At 43.1% G+C, this 25,553-nt stretch overlaps 1 protein-coding gene across 2 annotated transcripts; it reads left to right on the top strand.

The window, feature by feature from the left end:
• Positions 1-668: 668 nt before the first annotated feature.
• On the top strand, positions 669-21,132 carry LOC125931837 (nuclear RNA export factor 2-like). 2 transcript variants are annotated; one of them, XM_049644089.1, is made up of 21 exons: positions 669-828; positions 3,909-4,092; positions 4,326-4,479; positions 4,770-4,853; positions 4,974-5,078; positions 5,199-5,279; positions 5,400-5,469; positions 5,617-5,705; positions 5,826-5,933; positions 6,111-6,220; positions 7,878-7,914; positions 8,334-8,402; positions 8,488-8,543; positions 8,684-8,791; positions 8,912-8,970; positions 9,080-9,195; positions 9,289-9,331; positions 9,903-9,975; positions 10,526-10,708; positions 20,696-20,756; positions 20,896-21,132. In XM_049644089.1, exons 1-21 carry the CDS (start codon positions 816-818, stop codon positions 20,938-20,940), a joined length of 1,848 nt encoding a protein of 615 aa, XP_049500046.1. In that variant the 5' UTR covers positions 669-815; the 3' UTR covers positions 20,941-21,132. The 2 variants fall into 2 exon arrangements, with proteins under 2 accessions (XP_049500046.1, XP_049500045.1); XM_049644088.1 differs by having other exon boundaries at positions 6,090-6,220.
• The last annotated feature ends 4,421 nt before the right edge of the window (positions 21,133-25,553 follow it).

The raw sequence follows: 25,553 nt of genomic DNA, 5'->3' as shown, positions 1-25,553 counted from the left end.
GTTGTCTACATTCATTTAACAAATACTAATTAGGCCCCATTATATGCCAGACACTGTCAGCTCAAAGTGACTCAACATGCAAACCCTGTGATCTGAACAGATTTCTCCATCTAGTTAAAGACAGATCTCTCCACTTGGTCCAAGGCACCTGTACCCTTCCCCCACCCCCAACCCCCAAGCAGGAGTGACCAGCTCTTGGTCACAAACCATCATCCCTAGTCTGCTCACAGAAATCTGTCCTGGAGACCTGAACGTTCACCATTAAAATAGAACCAGCACAGTAGCTGGAGGAACCCTTAGGATGTTGAGGCAGACCAATAGTGAGGACACAATTTCTGTTCTGCCACAGACTTGGCTGAGAAATCCTGGGAAATGGACATAACACTTGTGGGCCTAATATTCGTGGTCTGACAAGGGACTGTGGATAGAGTCATCATGGGGTTTCTGTGAGGAGGTCAAAGAAATCTAATGAGTCTGCCCAACACTGAGCAAATGTTGGTTGCCTCAGGGCAAGTGTTCATTTACTTCCCATCCTGTTCTTTCCCTACCATAGCAGCGATGGCATTGCCATGTGATCAGTGGCCTAGCAATGTTGTAGGCAGAATTCCAAACTGACACAGGAAGTAGCCATGTGAACACACATGATGTCATAAAGGATACTCACGACCATTTCTCCATGGGAGGATCAGTTGATACTTGGTGGAGCTTGAGGGGTAACTCAGGCAGCCTGGGTGAGAGGTACCAACTGATTTGTGATACTCCTGTTATTGCCTTTGATTCTGGCAGAGCGACGGCAAGACGGGGATCGTGCTGAGATGCAAACCTTCAGTAAGTGGATATGCATGTGCACACGCGTGTGTGTGCACGTGGTCCCTCTGGCTTTTTTTTTGTAATGTTTATTTTTGCGAGACAGAGAGACAGAGCACGAGCAGGGGAGGGGCAGAAAGAGAGGGAGACACAGAATCAGAAGCAGGCTCCAGGCTCCGAGCTGTCAGTGCAGAGCCCGACGCGGGGCTCGAACTCACCAACCGTGAGATCATGACCTGAGTCGAAGTCGGATGCTTATCCGACTGAGCCACCCAGTCGCCCCTTCTCTGGCTTTTCAATCATGTGCCCACTGTCCTGTGAGATTCCCAAAACAAGGCTATGCCCGAGATTGCTCTGGTCTGAATCACCGTGATGAGGGAGGACTGTGTCCCTGTTTAGGCACCCAACTTAGCTGGTTGGTCTGGGGATTGCTGTAGGTGTTAGCTAGCTCGCTTTTACACTTTCCCATTGTCGATGTTATTTCTGAAGTAATGTCACTTCTCAAAAATGACTCTGATGCCCCTATACACCATACGTTGACCACAGGCCCTTATTCCTCCTTTTAATATTTAAGTTTTTCCTTTAATTGGTGGATTTTCAGGAAAACCGGTTGGTTTCCTGCCATTCTCCAAGTGTCATTAATAAGGATCCTCTTTGTTGTTGTTATTGTTTAGTGTCATTATGAACTCATGGTCTTTTAACATGTTGATGACATCAAACCATTGTTACATTGTTTTGAGCAGAGGAGTCAAATGATTTGACTTATGCTCTGCTGCTGGGCTGAAAACAGATGGTAAGGAAGGAAGGATGAAAGTAGAGGGACCAGCTGGAAGGCAATATAATCCAGGAGATAGATAGATGTTGGTGTCTTGGCCAGGGTGGTGGTAATAATGGTGGTGGTAAGAAGTGGCTAGATTCTGGATGTACTGGAGAGAGGGGGCGAAAGAATTTCCTGATCAGTTAGATATGGAGTGTGAGAGAGCACTCCAGGCTGCTTTCAAGTTTTGAGGACTGAGCCATTGGCATTTCTGGGTCAAATGCTCTATCCATGTTTAATTCCACTTCCAGTGCCACACAGGAGAAGTCCCAAAGGTTGTGAGTAGCAGGATTGTCTTGACAGCAAGGCCACAGAGTAAAAGCAATGACTTCCCAGAGGAGTAAATCTGAGGCCTGGTCGTAATCACTACATGAGGGAGCAATCAACAGTGAACAGATTTTTACTCATAAGTGTGCCCTGAGACAACATGGACAAAATGTACAACACACAAACCGAGAGAGCCTTAAATATTAGAATCCAAAAGGAAGCTGGTTTCTACCAGTCTGGTTACCTTAATCCTCCCCCTACTGCCCACCCAAACCACTAGTATTATTATCTGCTGGTACAGTGTTTCAGTTTAACATGGTACAAATAAAATACCCTTAGTGAATCCACTGTGGGAGAGGGAATTGGGACTGATATTTCTGTAGATGCCAGAAAACTCCCAAATGTATCATTTACGTGGTGAATGATATATGTTGGTAGGGAGTATTTGTGAGGGAAGGGGTGAACATCAGTACAACAACTAGGGGTGAATACAGGGTGAAATACCACCAAAACATGGTCTAAGTATACCCGTGGCTACAATGTCCAATAAAGTAGGCATCAGAGCAAATAAAATTGATAAGAGACAGAAAGAGGCTTTACATAATGATAAAAGGATCAATCCACTGGGGAGTCATCATGATCCTAAAAGTGTACGCACCAAACAACAGAGCCTCAAAGTACATGAAGCAAAGCCTGATAGAACTGAAAGAAGAAATAACCACGTATGTAATTATAGTTGGGGGCCTTCAACACCCCCCACTCAGCAAGGGATAAAATTACTAGAGACAAAACCAACAAGGATATAGGACATCTGAATAACATAATAAGTTAACAGGATCTATATGACATAAATAGAGCACTCCACACAATGACAGCAGAGTGCATTTCCGCCCCCCCAATATCGATGTAACATTCATCAAGCTAGATCATCTTCTAGACCACCAAACAAACCTCCACAAATTTTAGAAGAATTGAAACCACACAGGGTGCATTATCTGACTATAATGAACCTAAGTTGGAAATAATAGAAGGAAAAAAAGAAGAATCCCTACACACTTGGAAATGGTAGTTGACTTATCATTCCAGTTTGTCATTTTTTTTAAATTTTTTTAACGTTTTATTTATTTTTGAGACAGAGCATGAATGGGGGAGGGTCAGAGAGAGAGGGAGACACGGAATCTGAAACAGGCTCTGGGCTTTGAGCTGTCAGCACAGAGCCCGACACGGGGCTCGAACTCACAGACTGTGAGATCATGACCTGAGCTGAAGTCGGACACTCAACCGACTGAGCCACCCAGGCGCCGCTCCAGTTTGTCATTTAGATCCTTGTTATAGAGGAGCTGAGTTTAGGAAAAGTTGTCTCTTGAGCTGAAGGTATTTCAGGCTGGGAAAAAAGAAAGCTTACTCTGGATATTTCAAACTGAGTATTGACAGCAGGTCTGGAGGGAGAGGGACAACTTAGGAGGCTGTTACGTCAGTCTCACCTGACATTAAAGCTTGTACTACACCAGCAAAGGAAATGCAGCTTGCTGATTGTCAGTGGGCTCAGTTTGGTGGCTGATTATATTTGCGAAGTGCGAGAGAGATTGCCTCTGTGGTATTGGTGTGGTTGTTAAGCCTGAGAGAAGGGACAATTCAGATGTCTTCCTGATGTATGGCTGGTTTCCAATCTAACCCATGGATGCACACATCTCTGTTGTTTTCTTGCCTTGTTTGTTTTTTTAAAATAAATCCTGCATCATTCTTTAAAAGGTTCAATACAGTGTCCTCTTCCCCTGCTCCTCCTCGGTCATGTCCTCCTCCTCCCCCAAGATTCCTCCCCTGATAGTGCCATCTGTCCAATAAGGCTCTCCTATCCGGAGAAGCAGAGGAGTTTCCTTTCTGGGATTTGTGGGATTGGACCCTTAGGGCAGGTTGACATTTTGCTTGCCCTACCATGGTGTTAGCCTAAGATGTGGTACATGGTATGTGGACCACTGGTGTGTCTTCAAACTTGTATTTTTGTTCCCCTTTTGAGAACACAATGGTGGTGGTAGTTCACATCAAGGACGCAAGAAAGTTTGGAGTTCGTTCCGAGGTAATTTTGGCAAGAGGAATCCCCATGATGAACAGGATGGATGTGAGCCTCAGCTTTCACAGTGCCAGGAGGATGATGGAACTGTGATGATGAGGGATATCCAGGCGTACCCTCAAGTAAGACAGTAAGTGACCAGGCATCCTGGTTTGCATGTAGCAGCCCCTGGGACTATGCAACCCTTTCACTCCCCTTTGGTCTTCTTTTTCTTCTCTCACTGGAAAACTGAAGAACGCTAGAAGTGGAATAATGGTTGAGCAATCCTACTTGTAGTCCTGGTGACAGAGAGGTGAGGGTGTATAGACAAAGACTTTCTTAGCATTTATGGCCACCCTCCCCCTCTCCACTTACCCTCTGCAGCACTTCCTATAGCACCCGACGCAACAAGAGGAGAGCAAAATGGCATAATGAAGGCCATATCCATATTACTGTGTGGAGAGATAGAAAACTTCTGAAGAGACAAATGGGGGAGAATACACAAGATGGAACCCCAGGGAGCTGGTTCAAGATCACCGTGAGTGTCTTGGCAAGATCTGCATTAGATAGAATATCCTGGAACCCTACAAAAGGAAGACCACATTAAACAACCTTACATCAATTATTTGGAGGAGATCTTTCCAATGGAGAGAAAGAGGGTTTAGGAAATCCATATTTCGCAAAAAATAAGAAATAACACTAGTGGTCTCTTCTTTAGAAGCCCTGTACAGCTCAGTAGAGGGTTGGAAAAGAACACCGTTGGGTCTGTTTTCCAGCTTTAATTCCATGTTGTCTCTCCTCACTCCCATCCCTTCTTTTCATCTTTAGATTCCCTATGGGGGAAAGTATGACAAGACATGGCTAGTGAATTCAATCCAGGACCATTGCAGTGTCCCTTTCACTCCAGTGGATGTAAGGGAGGATGAAGCCAGATGAGTGAACAAAGGGAAGTGTGGGGGGGGGGACTGGGAGGAACCCACTAAGCAGGAAGACTCTATCCTTCAAAATTATTGTTGCTTCCCTCTCCTGTAGTTTCACTACGTGAAAAACCAGGCTCGGTTCTTTGTCCAGGATGCTGGCATTGCCTCTGCATTGAAAGATGTCAGCTACAAGATTTGTGATGAGGAGAACCAAAAGGTATGTGTTGAGGGCATTACCTGTACCTAGTCCCCGGGGTGGGAGGAAAGGCCAGGGTCTGGTGGTCTTCTTTGAAATCAGGGTTCTTGGTGCTTACCTGAGCACCTGACCTCCCTGCAGATATCGATCTTTGTCATTGCCTCTAATGTACCCTACTCTGTGCGGTATAAGTTGAAGCCAAAAGAAATGAAGCAGCTAAAGGTAATGCAGACTCAAGGCCCATTGTGTGCCCACACCCAGACCCACCCCCTCTTCCTCCAGCCCCCGATTTCCCTATCCCTACCAGAGCCTCAGAGTGGCTTTCTCTGCCTTTCTCTGCAGCTGACCATGCACAAACGCTATGATGTCTTCCACGAAGCTCTTGACCTTCAGAGTCTCCGCTTTGACCCAGGTACAGTTGATAGCAGTAATGCTAGGGCAGGTGAGGGCACAGGGATCTGCCTGGGAGGGAGACTGAGGAATGGTAATGTGGGGAGAGGTTGGTGCTGGCCCTGGACCACTCTCAGCCTTCTGATTGCCTCCTCTTGGCTTCCTGAAGACTTGGTGGGCCACGATATTGATATAATCCTGAATCGAAGAAACTGCATGGCTGCCACCCTGCAGATCATTGAAGAGAATTTCCCTGAGGTAAGGCCTTAGTCCCAGTGCTTTTATCAATAGTAGGGGGTGGAACTCATGGGGTGGAGGACAGATTTGTCTCTGAGGCCCTAGATAGTAACTGTCACTCTAACTCTTCTTCACCAAAAGCTGTTGTCCTTGAACTTGAGCAACAACAAACTGTACCAGCTGGATGGCCTGTCTGACATTATACAGATGGTCCCCACAGTCAAGATCCTGAACCTCTCCAAAAATGAGGTGGGAAGAGGGAGCGAGATCAAAGTTGGGGGTGACGGTGGGTGGTAGTGCTCATCTGAGTGATGACAGGAGGCAAGAGAAGGTACCTATGTGGAAAGGTGGGGGCTGGGGGTGCAAGGGCCTGCGTGTCTTTCTTTTCCTGGGACTCCTTCCCAGCTTCCTCCCCATATTTCTCAGCTGACCTTGGTGTGGGAGTTAAACAAGATGAAAGGGCTGAAGCTTGAGGAACTTTGGCTAGACGGGAACCCCTTGTGCAACACCTTCCCAGACCAGTCCACCTACATAAGGTCAGTGTGAACCCTTCTCACCCTGCCTGGGGACCTTTGCCCCCTGGGAGCCTGAACTGTCCCTGAGAATGTATGTATGCAGGAAGCTGCAACCCTGGTCCTCTGGAAGGACCTTAGGCTCCACCTTCTCCTCTCTATGTGTCCCTCACCTGTAAGGAATTTCCTTCCTCTGACCTGGTCACCTGTTTCCTGTTCTGGGGTCTGTTTCCACCTCTCTGCATTAAGCATTCATTAGCATGCCCTCCAAGCATATTCTCTAGGAAGAAGGGCTTCTCCTCCTTACCAGGGCCAGGAGTAATCAACCTTGAGCCAGATTCTGGTGCCCTGGACTGAAAAGGTTCCTCCAGCCCAGGGCATCAGGCTGGGACAGGCCTTCCTACTTCCTGCTGAGATGGCACTTCCCTCCCTGGTTCTGAGAGGAGACCTCCTTCCCTTGCTCCAGAATGGTTCCCCCTCAAATCTCAGGCTGCTGTGGTGGCTTTCCTGCCCCATGCTGAGGGTCGAGGTTGTGAATGGCTGCCATGATGAAATCCATTCCTCTGACCCAATGCCATGAGCTTGGCCTTCCTTGGGAGAAACCGGAGTTGCCTGAGTCAAGGGGCCTGAGACTGCCAATGAGCAGAGGCTTCCTGAAGCAGGAATGGAAGGCAGAGAGCAGAGGTGCTTGAGGAGACAGAAGGACAGGACTCTCAGAGGCACTGCACCCTCCCCACCCACCGCCCCCCAACACGTCACATTATCCTAGCTGTTCCTTCAGAGGAGCCCTGGGTAGCCCAGCACAAGTATGAATCCTCAGGCTGGGAACTGACTGAGACAGGCACAGGTGCACAGGTGCCATCAGAAGGGAAGATGGTGACCATAAGAAGGGGCCACAGGCCCTCAGCCCTATGCTGACCTGGGGCTTGACCCTCTACTCCTTCTGGGGAAGGTGTCCTGCCCCCGTGGCTGCCTCGTTCCCCATGCCCAACTCAAGCTGAGTTCACACAGGTGACAAAGTTTCAACCAGCATCCAATGGGCCCCCAGCCCAACACCTGCATTTTTTCCATCTCTACCTTGGCTGCCAGGGCCAGCCAGAGAAGATGAAGGAAAGGGCTGCAGCTGGGGAGCCATTTCCCCCTTCTTCTCTCTTCCTCCCTGGCCCCCACCACCATAGTAGAGGTTTTTTTTTTTCCTTTCATTTGCTTTGCTTTCTCTTCCTCCCCTGTCTCTACTCCCCTATGTCTCTGTCCCCCCTCCCCTCCTACCTTCACCCTATCTTCTGTCTTCCTCCCCCTCTCTCTCTCTCCCTGCCACCTGGATCTTGCCTCACTCACCTCCCTGCCTCAGCATCTTGGGTCATCCCTGGGGGTGTCGTGGTCCTGAGGAATGCTGGGACCTTAGTGAGGTAGCAGAGCCCTGTGCTCCCACCCCATTCCCTCTTTTCTCCAGAGCCTTCAGTGGGGACCTGGAGGAAGGAAGGGAGGCAGGGAAGGGAAGGTAGCCGTGGACCCTGGACTCCAAAGGTTGCTTCTTGTCACTGAAGAAGGGCGTGAGGGCAGTCTAGGTGGGAGCTACCCAGTGGAAAGGAGAAGGAGAGGAGGTAGGGGGGAAGGGAAGGAGGCAGGCTTTGCAATCCTGACCTATCAGTCACTTCTTTCTATTTTTGGTTTTGGACAGTGCCATCAAGGATTGTTTTCCTAAGTTGTTACGTCTGGTAAGTGCCTACATTCATCATTGTCTTTTGCTAACATTGATCACCTCCACACCTGCCCTCAAGCCCTTTGGGTCTTACCTAGATTATATGTTTGTGTCATACCCTTACCCATTTTAGGGGACCAGGACTCCTGTAAAAGACATGAGTATACTCTCTGGAAAAAATGTCCACAAACGTGCGTGTACACACACACACACACACACACACACACGCACACACACGCGCGCATGCGCGTTGCATATAGAGACTTCCAGGACCTCGTGATGAAGACACCCACTGTAATCTTGTTCATGTAAATTCCAGTGCCCTTTCAGAGCTTACCTCTTACCCTCACCCTCTCTTGGGCTCATCTTTTCAACCCTGAACATCCAGGGCCACCTCCCTGGGCTCCACTGCTGACTTCCTCTTCCCCTCTCCAGGATGGCCAGGAGTTATCCCCACCAGTTACTGTTGATACTGACACACCCTACTTAATAAAGCCCTGCAAGGTGAGGAAAAATGATCAAATGACATTTGGAGTATTGCGAGGGAAGCTTTATCAGCCACATAGTCTCAAAAGTCTTTTGATTCCAGGAAAGCTACAAAGGATCTGAGACACTGAAGAGTCTAGTCTTGCAATTCCTGCAGCAGTAAGTACACCTGGGAATCTAGGGAAGCGGAGGGCTAGGATAGGTGAGGCCACCCAAGCTCAGGACTGCTGACTGCGTCTTCAAAATCCCACTTTGGGTCCAGACCACAGACACAGACTGTCCTTATTACTCCCCCACAGGTACTACTTGATGTACGACTCTGGAGACCACCAGGGTCTCCTCGGTGCTTACCATCATGAGGCCTGCTTCTCCCTGACCATTCCCTTCAACCCGGAGGACCAAGCCCTGTGAGTAGCAAAGCTCAGACTCTGCTTCTGGGACATGTGGCTCCCCAGTGGACACAGGGCAGCTCCTAGAAACACCCACACTGGCCAGACCATCACCTCCTATTCCTCTTTCTCTCCTAGAAGCAGCTTGTGTGGGTACTTCAAGGAAAGCAGGAATATGAAGAAGCTCAAGGACCCCTGTGGGTGTGATGGGGGAAGATTGGGCAGGGAAAGGGGATGGGAAGGAGTAATTATAGGGCCCAGGGTGTGGCAAGCCCTGACCTTCACTTGCTTCTCCTCCTCCCGTAGACCTGTGGGTTCAGCTGCTGAAGCATACAAAACGTGACATCGTGTGCTCCCTTGGTATGCTGCCCAAAACTCAGCATGACCTCAGCTCCTTTGTGGTGGACATGTGGTTCCAGACGGTGAGCACCTGCTTCCTCCCAAGGGCAGTCCTAGAAAGCCACAGTTGGGTAGGAAGTTTAGGTGACTTTAGCACCTGGGGTCTTCCCTTTTAGGAGATGATGCTCTGCTTCTCTGTCAATGGGGTGTTCAAGGAAGGTGAGTGTGTGTAGAGCCCCTTTCCAGATGCCCCAGTGCTCCCTCCCCCCTGGCTGAACTCCCTCTGATAACTCTCCCAGCTTCCCTGATCCCTTTCCTTCCATTCCTATTCCCGCTGTGTTCTCCTGCCTCCACTCTGCCCCCAAACCACCCTGGTCTGAGCTGGGTCTATGCCTGTATGCCCCACACAGCTTTGGCACTAGGGACAGTCTGTGGAGTTTGATAGCTGTCATCTCGATCCTTACTCTGAGAACTACTTGGGGCAGTTACTTACCCTCTAAGTTTCCTTGTTTGCAAAATGGGGCTAATAATACCCACCTCTCAGGCAGCTGCGAAAAATGAATTAAGTGAACTTGTGAAGAGTTTGTCACAGCACCTGTGACATAGTAGTGGCCCTATCACTGGGAGCAGATTGCTCCTACTGTTGCCATCTCCATACCAGACACCATGGATCCCAATGAACAATTGTCCCTCCCAGCATGAGTATCAAGGCATACCCTGACTGGAGAACACTGTGTGAGCATGTGAAGCATGTGTGACTCTAAGGGAGTATTGTTGTTTGTTGTTGAAGTGGAAGGAAGATCTCAGGGTTCTGTTCGTGCCTTCACCCGGACCTTCATTGTTACCCCTGCCAGCAATTCCAGGTGAGTACTATGTTGTAGGTGGGAATGCCTGTCCCAGCCCAGGCCCAGGGGTTTGGGAGCATGGTGGTGTAGACGTCTTGGTTTTCTAAGTATTGTGGAAAGCCAACAGGTAGATATCCAAGGAGCAGTCTAGTCTGGTGGTTAAGAGCATGAGTGCTGGAGTTAGAGCACTAAGTTCTCTTCCTGACCTCAGCATTCTCTAGGTGTGTATGACCTTGGTTAAGTCACATGACCTCTCTGTGACTCATTGCCTTCCCTGAAAAATGGGGATTAGACTGTACACTCCCTTGGGCTATTGTAAGGGATAAATATGAGTGTAAACTCATCCCTGGGCTGCAGGGTAAGTACATATCTAGTGAGGCTGGTAGATAGTCTCTGCAATGGTTGTCTCTTTGGCAGGGGTAGAGGTACCAGCCAAGCAATCTGGAGGACAGGCACAGTAGGGGTATGGAAGGAATCTGGTTGCTGAGTGGCAGTGGGAGTGAGATCATTGTTAGGGATGTGGAGTTATACATCCATTCAGTTGCCTGAGGGCACATTTTCCCTCCAGTATATGCATCGTGAATGATGAGCTGTTTGTGAGAGAAGCCACCCCCAGTGAGACTCAGAGTGCATTCTCCATCCGAGTGCCTACACCCACCTCCAGCTCCATGCCCACTCTCTCCCAGGAGCAGCAGGAAATGGTGCAGGCTTTCTCCACTCAGTCTGGGATGAAACTCGAGTGGTCTCAGAAGTGAGTGTTGGGTGTTCATGGGAATAAGGGTGGGTTGGACAGCAACCTGGGGAGGGGGGAGGCAGTGAATCAAAGAAACTCACAGGAAATTTGGAAAAATAACTTTTTGGAGAGGTAGCTTCCAAAAGAAAAAAAAAGTGGACCTGTGGAAAAGGAATCATACTATTATACATGTGAAGATTTTAAAAACAGTATAATGCTCAATGAGATTGTCTTATACATGGAAAATCTGAAATAATCCACCAAAAAAAATTACTAGAACTAATACACAAACTCAGCAGGGTTGCAGGATAAAAGGCCAATATACAAAACTCATTTGTATTTCTATGTACTTGCAATGAGGAGTCCAAAAATGAAATTAAGAAAACAAGCCCATTCACAATAGCATCAAAGTAGTAAAATATGTGGGAACAAATGTAACAAAAGAAACACAAATCTTATACTCCTAAATCTATAAAACGTTGTTGAAAAAAATTAAATAAATGAAAAGACACCCCGATTCCATGGGGTTGGAATATTGCTAAATATCTTAATATTGTTAAGATGGCAGTAATAGAGAAATCTACAGATTCAACACAATGCCTGTCAAAGTCCTTCTTTGCAAAAATTGACAAAGTTATCCTAAAGTTCATACGTAAGTGTGCCAAAACAATCTTGAAAGAGAAGAACAAAATTAGAGGATTCACACTTCCCAATTTCAAAACTTGCTACAAAGCTATAGTAATCAAGACTGGTGCTGGCAGATGGACGGTACATGAATCAATGGAGTAGAATGGAGAGTCCACAAATAAACCCTCACATTTATGGCCAGTTGACTGTCAAATTAGAGTGTTGGAAAAAAATCTGGTAGGAAGAAAAATAGTCTTTTCAGCAAATGGTGCTGGGACAACTGGATAGAAATATGCACAACAAGGAATTTTGACCCCCTGATTCACATCATGTACAAACATAGCCTATAAATGGATGAAAGATCTAAAGGTAAGAGCTAAAACTATAAAAATCTTGGAAGAAAACATAGGCGTAAGTCATCATGGATTAGACAAGTGTTTCTTATATATGACACCACAAGCACAAGCAACCAAAGAAAAAAATAGATACATTGGACTTTATCAAAATTAAATGGTGTTGTGCAACAATGGACACTATCAAAAGAGTAAAAATCCCACCAACAGAGCGGGAGAAAATATTTGCCAATCACATATCTGACAAGAATATATGAAGAACCCTTGCAGATCAACAATAAAAGGACAAACAACCCAATTTAAAAAGTGGAAAAAGGGTCTTAATAGACATTTCTCCAAAGAAGATATACAAGGGGCCAACAAGCACATGAAACACCTCTCAACACCATTAGTCATTAAGGAAATGCAGAGTAAAAACCACAGTGAGGGAGGAGCCAAGATGGCAGAACAGCATGGAAGTTTTTTGTGTGTCTTGCGTCCATGAAATACAGCCAGACCAACACACCATCCTACACACCTAGAAAACTGATTGGAGGATTAATGCAACAATCTGCACAACCTGAACCAAAGAATTCAGCAGGTACATGGCACAGAGAGGTGAATTTGGGGAGCGAGAAGCCGCAGAGGGTAGGGAATGGCTTTTGCTGGCGGAGAAGGGTGGAGACTGGGGAGGGGGGAGGAGAATACGGGAAAAGTACCCCTCCCCGAAAGCAGCTGGAGAGAAAGTGGAAAATTGGAAACAGCCGCAGGGACTAAACTAAAAAGGGAGAAAGGAGAAAGGAGAGGGTTTAAATTCCATTAAGATTGTAAACAAGGGGAGCGCAAAGTCTGCAACTCTTCAGCTCGATACCTGGCGGTGCTCTGGTGGGAAGGGCGAATCCCCAGGAACAGAGTGGGATCCAGGAGGTTCTCGGTCCACACGGGGAAAAGAGGTTCCACTGCTGGAAGGACATTTGGTAGAGACTGTTTGAAGCCACCTGGTCCCAGTAGACCACAGAAAATGGCCACATTCACTGGTGCTGGAACAAGGTCGTTAAGGGTGAAGCCTGGTGCCAGATGTGTGTTGTGATTTTACATAATTCCTGAAACGCTGCTGCTACACTATCTCACAAGCTTTTCCTGGGGTGGGCTGGCACCTGGCCGCAGTCTCGGGGCACCGGCAGCAGCAGGGTCCAGCAAGCGTTCCTAGGTGCAGCCAAAATTCGGCCATTGCTCGGTGAGACCCTCCCAAAGAGGGGCGGAACGGGTCAAAGCCGCTGTCCTTCAGAAGTAAGGGGCCGGAGAAAACAGCCGCATCTGAGACAAAACTCAGGAGAGAGGTACTGCCTGGGGCCTGGTCACGGAGAGTGAAAAAGCCACGAGTGGATGAAAGCTGAAGACAGGATGGGTGCATGATTGCTGATAGGGAAAAACAGACTGGGTAGCTGGGTGGCTCCATTTTCACCGCTCCCGCACGTGCGCATACACACCTACAAGCGCCACAACAATCCACCCCAGTAGGCTAGCAGTGCCATCTAGTGGAAAGCGGAGCTGTTACACTGAGTCCCGCCCAACTGGGCCAACCTCGCTCTTCAAGAGCACAAGTCTCACCGCCGGCTTAGTTAATGGACTATAAAGCGCTACATAGACTGACTTCTAGGGGAAAACAAAGTAATTTCAGTCCTACTTCAATCTATTAGGTTCATCTATTCAATTTTCTTCCTCTTTTTCCTCCTTTACACTTTTTTTTCTTTTTCTTGAATACAGAAAGAGAAAAAAATCATTTTTATTTTCAATTTTTATAAAAAATATTTTTCTTTAATTTTTATTGCTATATTTTTTACTTCTGTGTAATTTTTTTCAAATTCTATTTTACTTCCATCATTTTATTTTAGTCTATTTCAGTGTATTCACCTTTTCAAATTTTCAAAAAAATTCCTTTTATTTTTTTCTTTCTTTTTCTTTTTTTCTCTTTTTTGTTTCTTTTCTTTGTCTTGAATGCAGAGAGAAAAACTTGTATTTTACTTTCAATTTCTATTAAAATATTTTATTTAATTTTTTTACTATATTTTTTGATTTGTGTATTTTTTTTCAAATTCTATTTTAATTCCATCATTTTATTGTAGTCCACTACAGTGCATTCACTTTTTCAAATTTTGAAATGATTTCCTTTTTTCTGTTTTACCTTTTTTCTCTTTTTAGTTTCTTCTGTTTTTTCTTGAATACAGAAAAATTTAAAAAAATCATATTCATTTTAATTTTTATTAAAAATATTTTTCTTTAATTTTTTCTGCTATATTCTTTATTTTGTGTATATTTTTTCAAATTATATTTTACCCCCATCATCTATTTTAGTCTACTTCAGTGTATTCATTTTTTTCAAATTTTCAAACGATTTCCTTTTTTTTCTTCCCCCAACCTTTTTTTCCCCAATAATCTGTCAAACCACTTTCAACACCAAGACCAAAACACACCTAGGGTCTAGAATCATTTGTTCAATTTGTGTGTGTGTGTGTGTGTGTGTGTTTAATTTTTAATTTTAATATTTTTAATTTTTTTTTAGATTTTAATATTTCTACCTCATTAATTCCTTTTCTCCCTTCAAAATGACAAAATGAAGGAACTAGCCCCAAAAGAAAGAGCATGAAGAAATGATAGCCAGGGATATAACCAACACAGATACAAGCAAGATGTCTGAACCAGAATTTAGAATCACGATAATAAGAATACTAGCTGGAGGTGAAAATAGATTAGAATCCCTTTCTGAAGAGATAAAAGAAGTAAAAAATGGCCAGAATGAAATTAAAAATGCTATAACTAAGCTGCAATCAAGGATGGATGCAGCAGAGGCAAGGATGGATGAGGCAGAACAGAGAATCAGCGATATAGAGGACAAACTTATAAAGAATAATGAAGCAGGAAAAAAGAGGGAGATTAAGGCAAAAAAGCATGATTTAAGGATTAGAGAAATCAGTGACTCATTAAAAAGGAGCAACTTCAGAATCATGGGGGTCCCAGAAGAGGAAGAGAGAGAAATAGGGCTGGAAGGGTTATGTGAGCAAATCATAGCAGAAAACTTTCCTAACCTGGGGAAAGACACAGGCATCAAAATCCAGGAAGCACAGGGGACCCCCATTAGATTCAACAAAAACCGACCATCAACAAGGCGTATCATGGTCAAATTCACAAAATACTCAGGCAAGGAGAGAATCATGAAAGCAGCAAGGGAAAAAAAGTCCCTAACCTACAAGGGAAGACAGATCAGGTTTGTAGCAGCTCTATCCACAGAAGTTTGGCAGGTCAGAAAGGAGTGGCAGGATATATTCAGTGTGCTGATTCAGAAAAATATGCAGCCAAGAATTCTCCATCCAGCAAGGCTGTCATTCAAAATAGAAGGAGAGATAAAAAGTTTCCCAGACAAACAAAAATTAAAGGAGTTTGTGACCACTAAACCAGCCCTGCAAGAAATTTTAAGGGGGACTCTCTGAGGGGAGAAAAGATGAAAATATATATCTATATCGATATCGATATGTATATCTATATCTATATCTATATCTATATCTATATCTATATCGATATGTATATCTATATCTATATTGATAGATAGATAGGTAGATAGATACCAAAAGCAACAAAGATTAGAAAGGACCAGAGAACACCAGCAGAAACTCCAACTCTACAAGCTTCATAATGGCAATAAATTCATATCTTTCAGTACTCACTGTAGACGTCAATGGACTCAATGCTCCAATCAAAAGACATAGGGTAACAGAATGGATAAGAAAACAAGATCCATCTGTATGCTGTTTACAAGAGACCTACTTTAGACCTAAAGACACCTTCAGATTGAAAATAGGGGGATGGAGAACAATCTATCATGCTAATGGTCAACAAATGAAAGCTGGAGTAGCCATACTTATATCAGACAATCTAGACTTTAAAATTAAGACTGTATCAAGAGAGGCAGAAGGTCATTATATCATAATCAAGGTGTCTATCCACCAAGAAGACCCAACAATTGTAAACATTTATGTGCCAAATGTGGATGCACCCAAATATGTAAATCAATCACAAACATCAAGAAACTCATTGATAGTAATATCATAATAGTAGGAGACTTCAACACCCCACTCACAACAATGGACAGATCATCTAATCAAAAAACCAATGAGGAAACAATGGCTTTGAATGACACACTGGACCACATGGACTTAAAAGATATATTCAGAATAGTTCATCCTAAAGCAGCAGAATATACATTCTCCTCCAGTGCCCATGGAATGTTCTCCAGAATAGACCACACACTGGGACACAAATCAGCCCTCAGCGAGTATAAACAGATTGAGATCATACCTGCATATTTTCAGACCACAATGCTATGAAACTCTAAATCAACCACAAGAAAAAATTTGGAAAGATAACAAATACTTGGAGACTGAAGAACATCCTACTAAAGAATGAATGGGCTCATCAAGCAGGAAATTAAAAAGTATATGGAAGTCAATAAAAATGATAACACCACAATCCAAAACCTCTGGGACGCAGCAAGGGCAGTCATAAGAGGAAACTATATAGCAATCCAGGCCTTCCTAAAGAAGGAAGAAAGATCTCAGATACACAACTTAACCTCACACCTTAAGGCTCTGAAAAAGTAACAGCAAATAAAATGCAAAACCAGCAGAAGACAGGAAATAATAAAGATTAGAGCAGGAATTAATGCTATCGAAAGCAAAAACACAGTAGAACAGATCGATGAAACCAGAAGCTGGTTTGCTGAAAGAATTAACAAAATTGAGAAACCACTAGCCATTTTGATCAAAAAGAAAAAAAAATGAAAGGACCCAAATAAATAAAATCAAGAATAAATGAGGAGAGATCACAACCAACACAACAGACATAAAAACAATAAGAGAACATTTTGAGCAATTATATGCCAATAAAATGGGTAATCTGGAAGAAATGGACAAATTCCTAGAAACATATACACTAACAACTGAAACAGGAAGGGATAGAAAATTTGAACAGACCCATAACCAGTAAGGAAATTGAATTAGTAATAAAAAACTCCGCCAAAAAACAAGAGTCCAGGGCCAGAGGGCTTTCCAGGGGAATTCTACCAAACATTTAAGGAAGAGTTAACACCTATTCTCTTGAAGTTGTTCCAAAAAAAAATTGAAAAGGAAGGGAAACTTCCAAACTCTTTCTATGAAGCCAGCATTACCTTGATTCCAAAACCAGACAGATACCCCACTAACAAGGAGAACTATAGACCAATTTCCCTGATGAACATGGATGCAAAAATCCTCAACAAGATATTAGCCAACCAGCTCCAACAATACATTAAAAAAAAAATTATTCACCACGACCAAGCAGGATTTATACCTGGGATGCAGGGCTGGTTCAATATCCACAAAACAGTTAACGTGATTCATCACATCAATAAAAGAAAGGACAAGAACCATATGATCCTCTCAGTAGATGCAGAGAAAGCATGTGACAAAATACAGCATCCTTTCTTGATAAAAACCCTCAAGAAAGTAGGGATAGAAGGAGCATACCTCGAGATCATAAAAGCCATATATGAATGACCCAACGCTAATATCATCCTCAATGGGGAATAACTGAGAGATTTCCCCCTAAAGTCAGGAACAAGGCAGGGATGTCCACTCTCGCCACTGTTATTCAACATAGTATTGGAAGTCTTAGCCTCTGCAATCAGACAACGCAAAGAAACAAAAGGCATCAAAATCGGCCAGGAGGAGGTCAAACTTTCACTCTTCGCAGATGACATGATACTGTATATGGAAAACCCAAAAGATTCCACCAAAAACTGCTAGAATTGATTCATGAATTCAGCAAAGTTTCAGGATATAAAATCAATGCACAGAAATCGGCTGCATTCCTATACACCAACAGTGAAGTGACAGAAAGAGAAATCAAAGAATCGATCCCATTTACAGTTGAACAAAAAACCATAAAATACTTAGGGATAAATCTAACCAAAGAGGTGAAAATTCTATACACTGAAAACTATAGAAAGCTGATGAAAGAAATTGAAGAAGACACAAAAAAAATGGAGAAAGATTTCATGCTTCTGGGTAGGAAGAGCAAACATTGTTAAAATGTCGATACTACCCAAAGCAATCTACGTATTCAATGCAATCCCTACCAAAGTAACACCAGCATTCTTCACAGAGCTAGAACAAATAATCCTTAAATTTGTATGGAACAAGAAAAGACCCCGAATAGCTAAAGCGACCTTGGAAAAGAAAACCAAAGCAGAAGGCATCACAAACCCCAACTTCAAGCTATACTACAAAGCTGTAATCATCAAGACAGTATGGCACTGGCACAAGAACAGACACTCAGATCAATGGAACAGAATAGAGAGCCCAGAAATGGACCCATAAATGTATGGCAAACTAATCTTTGACAAAGCAGGAAAGAATATCCAATGGAATAAAGACAGTCTCTTCAGCAAGTGGTGCTAGGAAAACTGGACAGCAACATGCAGAAGAATGAACCTGGACCACTTTCTTACACCATACACAAAAATAAACTCAAAATGGATGAAGGACCTCAGTGTAAGACAGGAAGCCATCAAAATCCTCGAGGAGAAAGCAGGCAAAAACCTCTTTTATCTTGGCCGCAGCAACTTCTTACTCAACACGTCTCCGGAGGCAAGGGAAACAAAGGCAAAAATGAATTACTGGGACCTCATCAAAATAAACACCTTCTGCACAGTGAAGGAAACAATCAGCAAAACTAAAAGGCAACCGACAGGATGGGAGAAGATATTTGCAAATGACACATCAGATGAAGGGTTAGTATCCAAAATTTATAAAGAACTTATCCAACTCAACACCCAAAAAACAAATAATCCAGTGAAGAAATGGGCAAAAGTCATGAATAGACACTTCTCCAAAGAAGACATCCAGATGGCCAACCAACACATGAAAAAATGCTCATCACTCATCATCGGGGAAATACAAACCACAACCACCATGAGATACTACCTTATACCTGTCAGAATCGCTAACATTAACAACTCAGGCAACAACAGATGTTGGCGAGGATGTGGAGAAAGAGGATCTCTTTTGCATTGCTGGTGGGAATGCAAGCTGGTGCAGCCACTCTGGAAAACAGTATGGAGGTTCCTCAAAAAGCTAAAAATAGAACTACCCTACGACCCAGCAATTGAACCACTAGACATTTATCCATGAGATAAAGGTGTGCTGTTTCAAAGGGACACATGCACCCCCATGTTTATAGCAGCACTATCAACAATAGCCAAAGTATGGAAAGAGCCCAAATGTCCATCAATGGATGAATGGATAAAGAAGATGTGGTATATGTATACAATGGAGTATTACTCGGCAATCAAAAAGAATGAAATCTTACCATTTACAACTACGTGGATGGAACTGGAGGGTATTATGCTAAGTGAAATTAGTCAGAGAAAGACAAAACTCCTATGACTTCACCCACATGAGGACCTGAAGAGACAAAACAGATGAACATAAGGGAAGGGAAACAAAAATAATATAAAAACAGGGAGGGGGACAAAACAGAAGAGACTCATAAATATGGAGAACAAACTGTGGGTTACAGGAGGGGTTGTGGGAGGGGGGATGGGCTAAATGGGTAAGGGGCACTAAGGAATCTACTCCTGAAATCATTGTTGCACTATATGCTAAGTGATTTGGATGTAAATTTTAAAAAATAAAAAAATTAAATTTAAAAAGAACACAGTGAGTTACTACTTCACACCCACTAGGATGGCTTTAATCAATAAACGAGTGATAACAAGTGTCGGTGAGGATGTGCAGCAATCGGAGTTCTCATGTATTTGTTTGTGAGAATGAAAAATGGAGCAGTGGTTGGGGAAAACATTTGACAGTTCCCCAAAATGTTAAATATGGAGTTACCATATGACCCAGTAATTCCACTCCTAAGGATTTACCAGGAGAAGTGAAAACATATGTTCACTCTAAAACTTGTATGGGAATGTTCATAGCAGCATTGTTCATTATAGCCAAAAGGCAGAAACAACCAAAATGTCCTTTAGCTGATGAATGGCTAAACAAATCTGGTATGTCCATATGGTAGAATATTATTCAGTCATAAAAAAGAATACAGTTCTGATATATGCCATGACATGGATGAACCTTGAAAACATTATGTTAAGTGAAAGAAGCAAGCATCAAATGGTCACATAGTGTGTGATTCCATCTATATGAAATGTCCAGCATAGGCAAATCCACAGGGACCAAAAGCAGATTAGTGGTTTCCAAGGTCTGGGGAAAGGGGAGGAATAGCGAGTCATGTCCAATGTCTAGGGAGTTTCTTTTTGAGATGATAAAATTATTTGGGAATTAGATAGTGGTGATGGTTGAGCAATTTTGTGGATATACTAAGAAAACACTGAATTGCACGCTTTAAACTGGTATGTGCACCGGGGCGCCTGGGTGGCTCAGTCGGTTGAGAATCCAACTTCGGCTCAGGTCATGATCTCACGGTTCGTGGGTTTGAGCCCCACATGGGGCTCTGTGCTGACAGCTCAGAGCCTGGAGCCTGCTTCCCATTCTGTGTCTCCCTCTCTCTCTGCCTCTCCCCTGCTCATGCTCTGTCTCTCTCTCAAAAATAAATAAACATTAAAACAATTTTAAAAATGGTATGTGCATTATACAGTTCAATAAAAATGATTGGAAACTTGTACTTTTAAAATTTCCATCTATCCTCTTGAATGTTTTTCTTTATCAATGTATATTAAGCTCCTGTGTTCTTGAATGTTTTTCTTTATCAAAATATATTAAGTTCCTGTGTTCTTTTGGAGAAATCCAATTTTCTGTTTTGAAGTCTAATGGGCATGACATTTTGTGTCAGATGTGATAGACATTTTCACTAGGTCTTTCTTCATCATTACACATAGTGCTCATACTGGTGGTACATGAATACCAGCAAAAAGGTGGCATATATTTAGCGTCGCATGGTCAGCGTCTCTGTACTGTGGTACTAATGGAGGTCATCTGTCCTCCCACTCCAGGTGCCTTCAGGACAATGAGTGGAACTACACCAGAGCTGGTCAGGTCTTCACTATGCTCAAGGTGAGGTCTGGGATCCATTAAGTGGATTACAGATGGGTGCTTCTGGGACTTCAGGAAGGCCAAGAAGGTGGAGGCTGGGTGGTCTGGGAATGAAACTCTGTGATCTGGTTCTTCTGACGTCCCAACTCCTTCCCTTCAGAACGAGGGCAAGATCCCAGAGGAGGCCTTCAAACAAATCATCTAGAAGAAGCCTTGGATGTCCACATCATCTTGGTTGGTTGTCTTTTATCCAGCCTGAGGCCATGCCCATGACTGGGGATGGAGGCCAGGCTGACCAAGAAGCCAAACTTACCTTTGGCTAGCAGGCCAGGTAACATAACCACCTGAAGTATTAGTTGTTCTGTGTATTTCCCCCACTCATGATTGCTGTTTATCTTCATAATAAAGAGTGATGCTGCATGTTGTATAATGTGTGTCCTAGGTTGCTCTTCCCCTGCCCTGACCATGAGGCAATGGGTCCAGGACTGAGAGGCCCTGCCATCTCCTCCACATTATTCACACTGGCGGCCCCTTGCAGGTACACCAGGCTTGACTTCATAGGTAGTGTGTCAATAAATTCTGATGAGAAGGGACACACACTGCTTTTAAGGATTGGCCTTTGGAAATAGTGTGGCTCGGTCAGATGCTCTACCTGGAGGCATGCAGAAGCAGGCATGTGACCTGGAATAACAGGGGCTTTGCAAGGGTTGCCTACTGGCTAGTGAGGGCTGTGGAAGGAAGGAAGATGAGGACTCACCTATTTTACTTCTTATTCCTGATCATTTGAATGCATTCAAAGGCAAACCATCAACAGTTTTATGATTTGCACACAGGTGAATGGGAAATGGGCCTTTTCAAACCTCTCACCATGCTTGCATTTGTCTTCTCAGCCATCCACTTTACTTCCTCCTCCCCCTTTCTGACGGTGCACTGTGGAGGAAATCTCATTTAGCACCTGAGAGTGAGGGAGAGTCAGCCTGCCTGCCCAGTGCATTTCTCAGACCGCTGACAAGGGTGCTCTGTGTCCACGAGCTTGGGGGTGGGGTGGGGTTCAGGCATTTAGTTTCACTTCCAGATAGACAACAATAGCACCCAGTCTCACGTTATGGCCAGTCCTGTGAGACCTTTCCCAATGACTGGCAATTAGAAGTACAGAATCGCAGGCAAGAGTTGAAAGGGACACTTGTGCAATTTATTTTCCACACTTCTGTAACGTTTGGAACTTTAGACCACCAGCAGGCACTTTTGAAATTTTTGAAATTAAAATAATTGTGGTACATGAATAACAGTATAATAGTATAATAACAGTACCAGATTTCAAGTTGCCGTCCTATAAGTGATGACACAGGTGAGGTACCACCAGTTTACAAATTATGCCTCTATTATCAGGTCTCACATAAGTTATTTCCTACCACTTGCTACTTTTCAGTTCTTCATGTACATTTACACGAGGAATCCATATAGTGGTGTGTGGATTTCTTGGAAATATGAACTAAGGGAATAACTGCTATTACATAAGGAGTAATTCCATGTTATTCCATGTAACACCTCAATGATCAAGGGCAAGAAGTGCAAAGACAGAGTCCGCAGTGCACACCTCCCTGCCACATCATGAGGAAGAGAGGCTCTCTCACGTGTTAGCGAGCAGTTGCAGTATCTGGCTCAAATTAGGCTCTCCAAGCTGTCTGAGTTCCCTCATGGGCAGGGACCATGGAACCCATCCCATGGCCCCTCTACTTCCTCTCTCTACATCATCAGGCTTCCACATCCTTGGTCTCCTTCTCTAGCCAGCTCAGATGTCCCAGTCCCTCAGTCACTCATTCTGCTGCCAATTCCCTCAATTCCCTTGGTCCCATGATCCTGGGCAAATGCTATTCCTGCTGTTTGCCTCCTCATATACATGTCTGTGTGCAAACTGTCCTTCAGGACAAGTTTTTGGACATGTAAACACTGAGGGAAAAGGTATGAATTGTAAGATTGTTTTTGAAATGGGGAGGGCAACAGTTACTCTCATACGTTGTTTCTGAGCATGTAAATTGGCATAGCCATTCTACAGAATCATTTGGAACAATTTACTCATAAATGCACACACACATAAGCATATGTACACACGGTTTTATATAAAGGGAATCATAATGCTGACACACTTTATATACATTTCAGATTAGCTGTCAAATTTATTGACATGGATTTGTTTATAATTACTTCTTATCCTTTCAGGTTTTGTGGAATTTGTAGTGATGCCTTTTATTTAATTGAGGTGAAATTCACAAACATAAAATTAATCATTTTAAAGTGAACAATCCATTGGTGTTTAGTACATTTAAAACGCTGTGCAAAAAACCACCTCTATCTGGCTCCAAAGTATTTTCATTACCCCAAAATGAAACCTCATACACTTTAAGCGGTTATTCCCATTTCCTCCTCTTCCTCAGCCCCAGGCAAACAATCTGCTTTCTATCTCTATGTATTTTCTCTTCTGGACATTTCACATAAATGGAATCATACTATATGGGAGTTTTTGTGTCCAGCTTCATTCACTTAGCATAATGTTTTCAGAGTGCATTCACATTGAAGCCTATTTCAGTACTTCATTCCTCTTTCTGGGTGAATAATATTCCAGTGTATGTATATACCACCATTTGTTTATCCACTCATCTCTTGATGAACATATGGGTTGTTTCAACGTTCTGAATATTGTGAATAAAGCTGGCATGAGCATTCATGTACAGGAATTTTTTGAGCACCTGTTTTCAATTCTTTTGGGTATATACCTAGGAGTCGAGTAGCTGGGTCATATGGTACTTCTGTGTTTAATTTTGTGAGGAACCATCAAACCATTCTCCACAGCAGTGGAAACATTTTACATTCCCACCAGCAGTGTACAAGAGTTCCAATCTCTCCACATCCTCACCAACACTTTTTAAAAAATTACAGCCATTGTAGCGGGTGTGAAGTGGCATGTCATTGTGATTTTGATTTTCATATACCTTTTGACTAATAAATATATTTTCCTCTGAGCACTGCTTTTGCTTGCTGTGTCCCACAAGTTTTAGTATGTATGTTTTTGTTTTCAATAGTCTAAATGTATTTTTTAAATCATCCTCATGATTCATTCTTTGACCAATAGGTTGTTTAACTGTGTATTGTTCATTTTCCACATATTTGTGTGTTTTCCAGTTTGCTTCTGTTATGGATTTCTAGTTTCACTCCATTGTGGTCAAGAGAAGATACTTGGTATGATTTCAATCTTTTAAAATTTATTGAGAACTACTTTTGTGACCCAACATGGTTTTCCTGGAGAATGTTCCATAAACCCTTGAGAATAATGTGTATTCCAGTGTTGTTGAGTGAAATGTTCTATATATGTCTGTTAGTTCCAGTCAATTTATAGTGTTAGTCAAATCCTCTATTTCCCTATTGGTCTTCTGTCTAGATGTGTTATCCATTACTGAAAGTGAGATATTGAATTCATAAACTATTTTGCAGAACTGTCTATTTGTCCCTTCAATTCAGTCAATGTGTGCTCCACATATGTCAGGTCTCTTGTTTGGTGCTCCAACATATGTCAGGTCTCTTGTTTGGTGCATATGTTTATAAGTATTATATCTTCTTGATTAATTGATGTTTTATATCAATATCTAATGATTTTTTTCTGCCTCTTGCAACATTTTTTTTTACCTACAGTCCATTTTATCTGTTTTATCTGATTTAGGTATGGCCACCTCAGCTCTCCTTTACTTACTGTTGCATGGAGCAACTTTTTCCATTTCAACTTCTCTCTTTTTGTATATAAAGGCAGTCTCTTGTAGATAGCATATAGCATCGTTTTTTTTTCTTTTTAAGTTATTTCTTCTTTTTTTTTTTAATTTTTTAAAGTCTATTTATTTATTGGGGCACCTGGGTGGCTCAGTCAAGTAAGCGTCTCTTTTTTTTTTTTAATTTTTTTTTCAACGTTTTTAATTTATTTTTGGGACAGAGAGAGACAGAGCATGAACGGGGGAGGGGCAGAGAGAGAGGGAGGGGCAGAGAGAGAGGGAGGGGCAGAGAGAGAGGGAGACACAGAATCGGAAACAGGCTCCAGGCTCCGAGCCATCAGCCCAGAGCCTGACGCGGGGCTCGAACTCACGGACCGCAAGATCGTGACCTGGCTGAAGTCAGACGCTTAACCGACTGCGCCACCCAGGCGCCCCAGGCGTCTGACTCTTGATTTCGCCTCAGGTCATGATCTCACAGGTTCGTGAGATTGAGCCCCATGCCAGGCTCCATGCTGTGCAGAACCTGCTTGGGATTCTCTCTCCCTCTCTTCTGTCCCTCCCCTGCACTCTCTGTCTCTCAAAATAAATCAGGAGATCTGAGTGGTAAATTTTCATTATTTTTATATCACCCAACTTTTTAATAACTGAGGTAAAATCCCTATTATATGGTTGTTTTATCACTTATTATTTCTTTAGTTTTTTCAGTTTATATTGATCAATGATGTATTGTTCCAATCTTGCAAGAATACGTAATATCTTTATGTGTGAATCTACATTAGAATTGGCCACCAAATCCTACATAAAATCATCTCACCATATATATAAGATGTAAATTAAAGTTGTCATACAGCATGCAGTATCAGAACTTTGATCAACTTGCTTTTTAAAATATATACCAAACTCTAAATGTATTCTATAACAAAATAAATTCAATGAGCTATTATGCTATGTGTTATGATCATTTTAATTTATATTCTTTTTTAACCAAAAATTACATGCACCATATCCAAATCTTCTTGTACTATATTTATTCCAGCAGCTGTTATGCTATTTTCTCTTT

Source organism: Panthera uncia, chromosome X, assembly GCF_023721935.1.
Source record: "Panthera uncia isolate 11264 chromosome X, Puncia_PCG_1.0, whole genome shotgun sequence".
NCBI classification, from domain to species: domain Eukaryota; kingdom Metazoa; phylum Chordata; class Mammalia; order Carnivora; family Felidae; genus Panthera; species Panthera uncia.
Note: the sequence above shows the minus strand (reverse complement) of the source record. Positions and strands in the feature narration are given on the sequence as shown.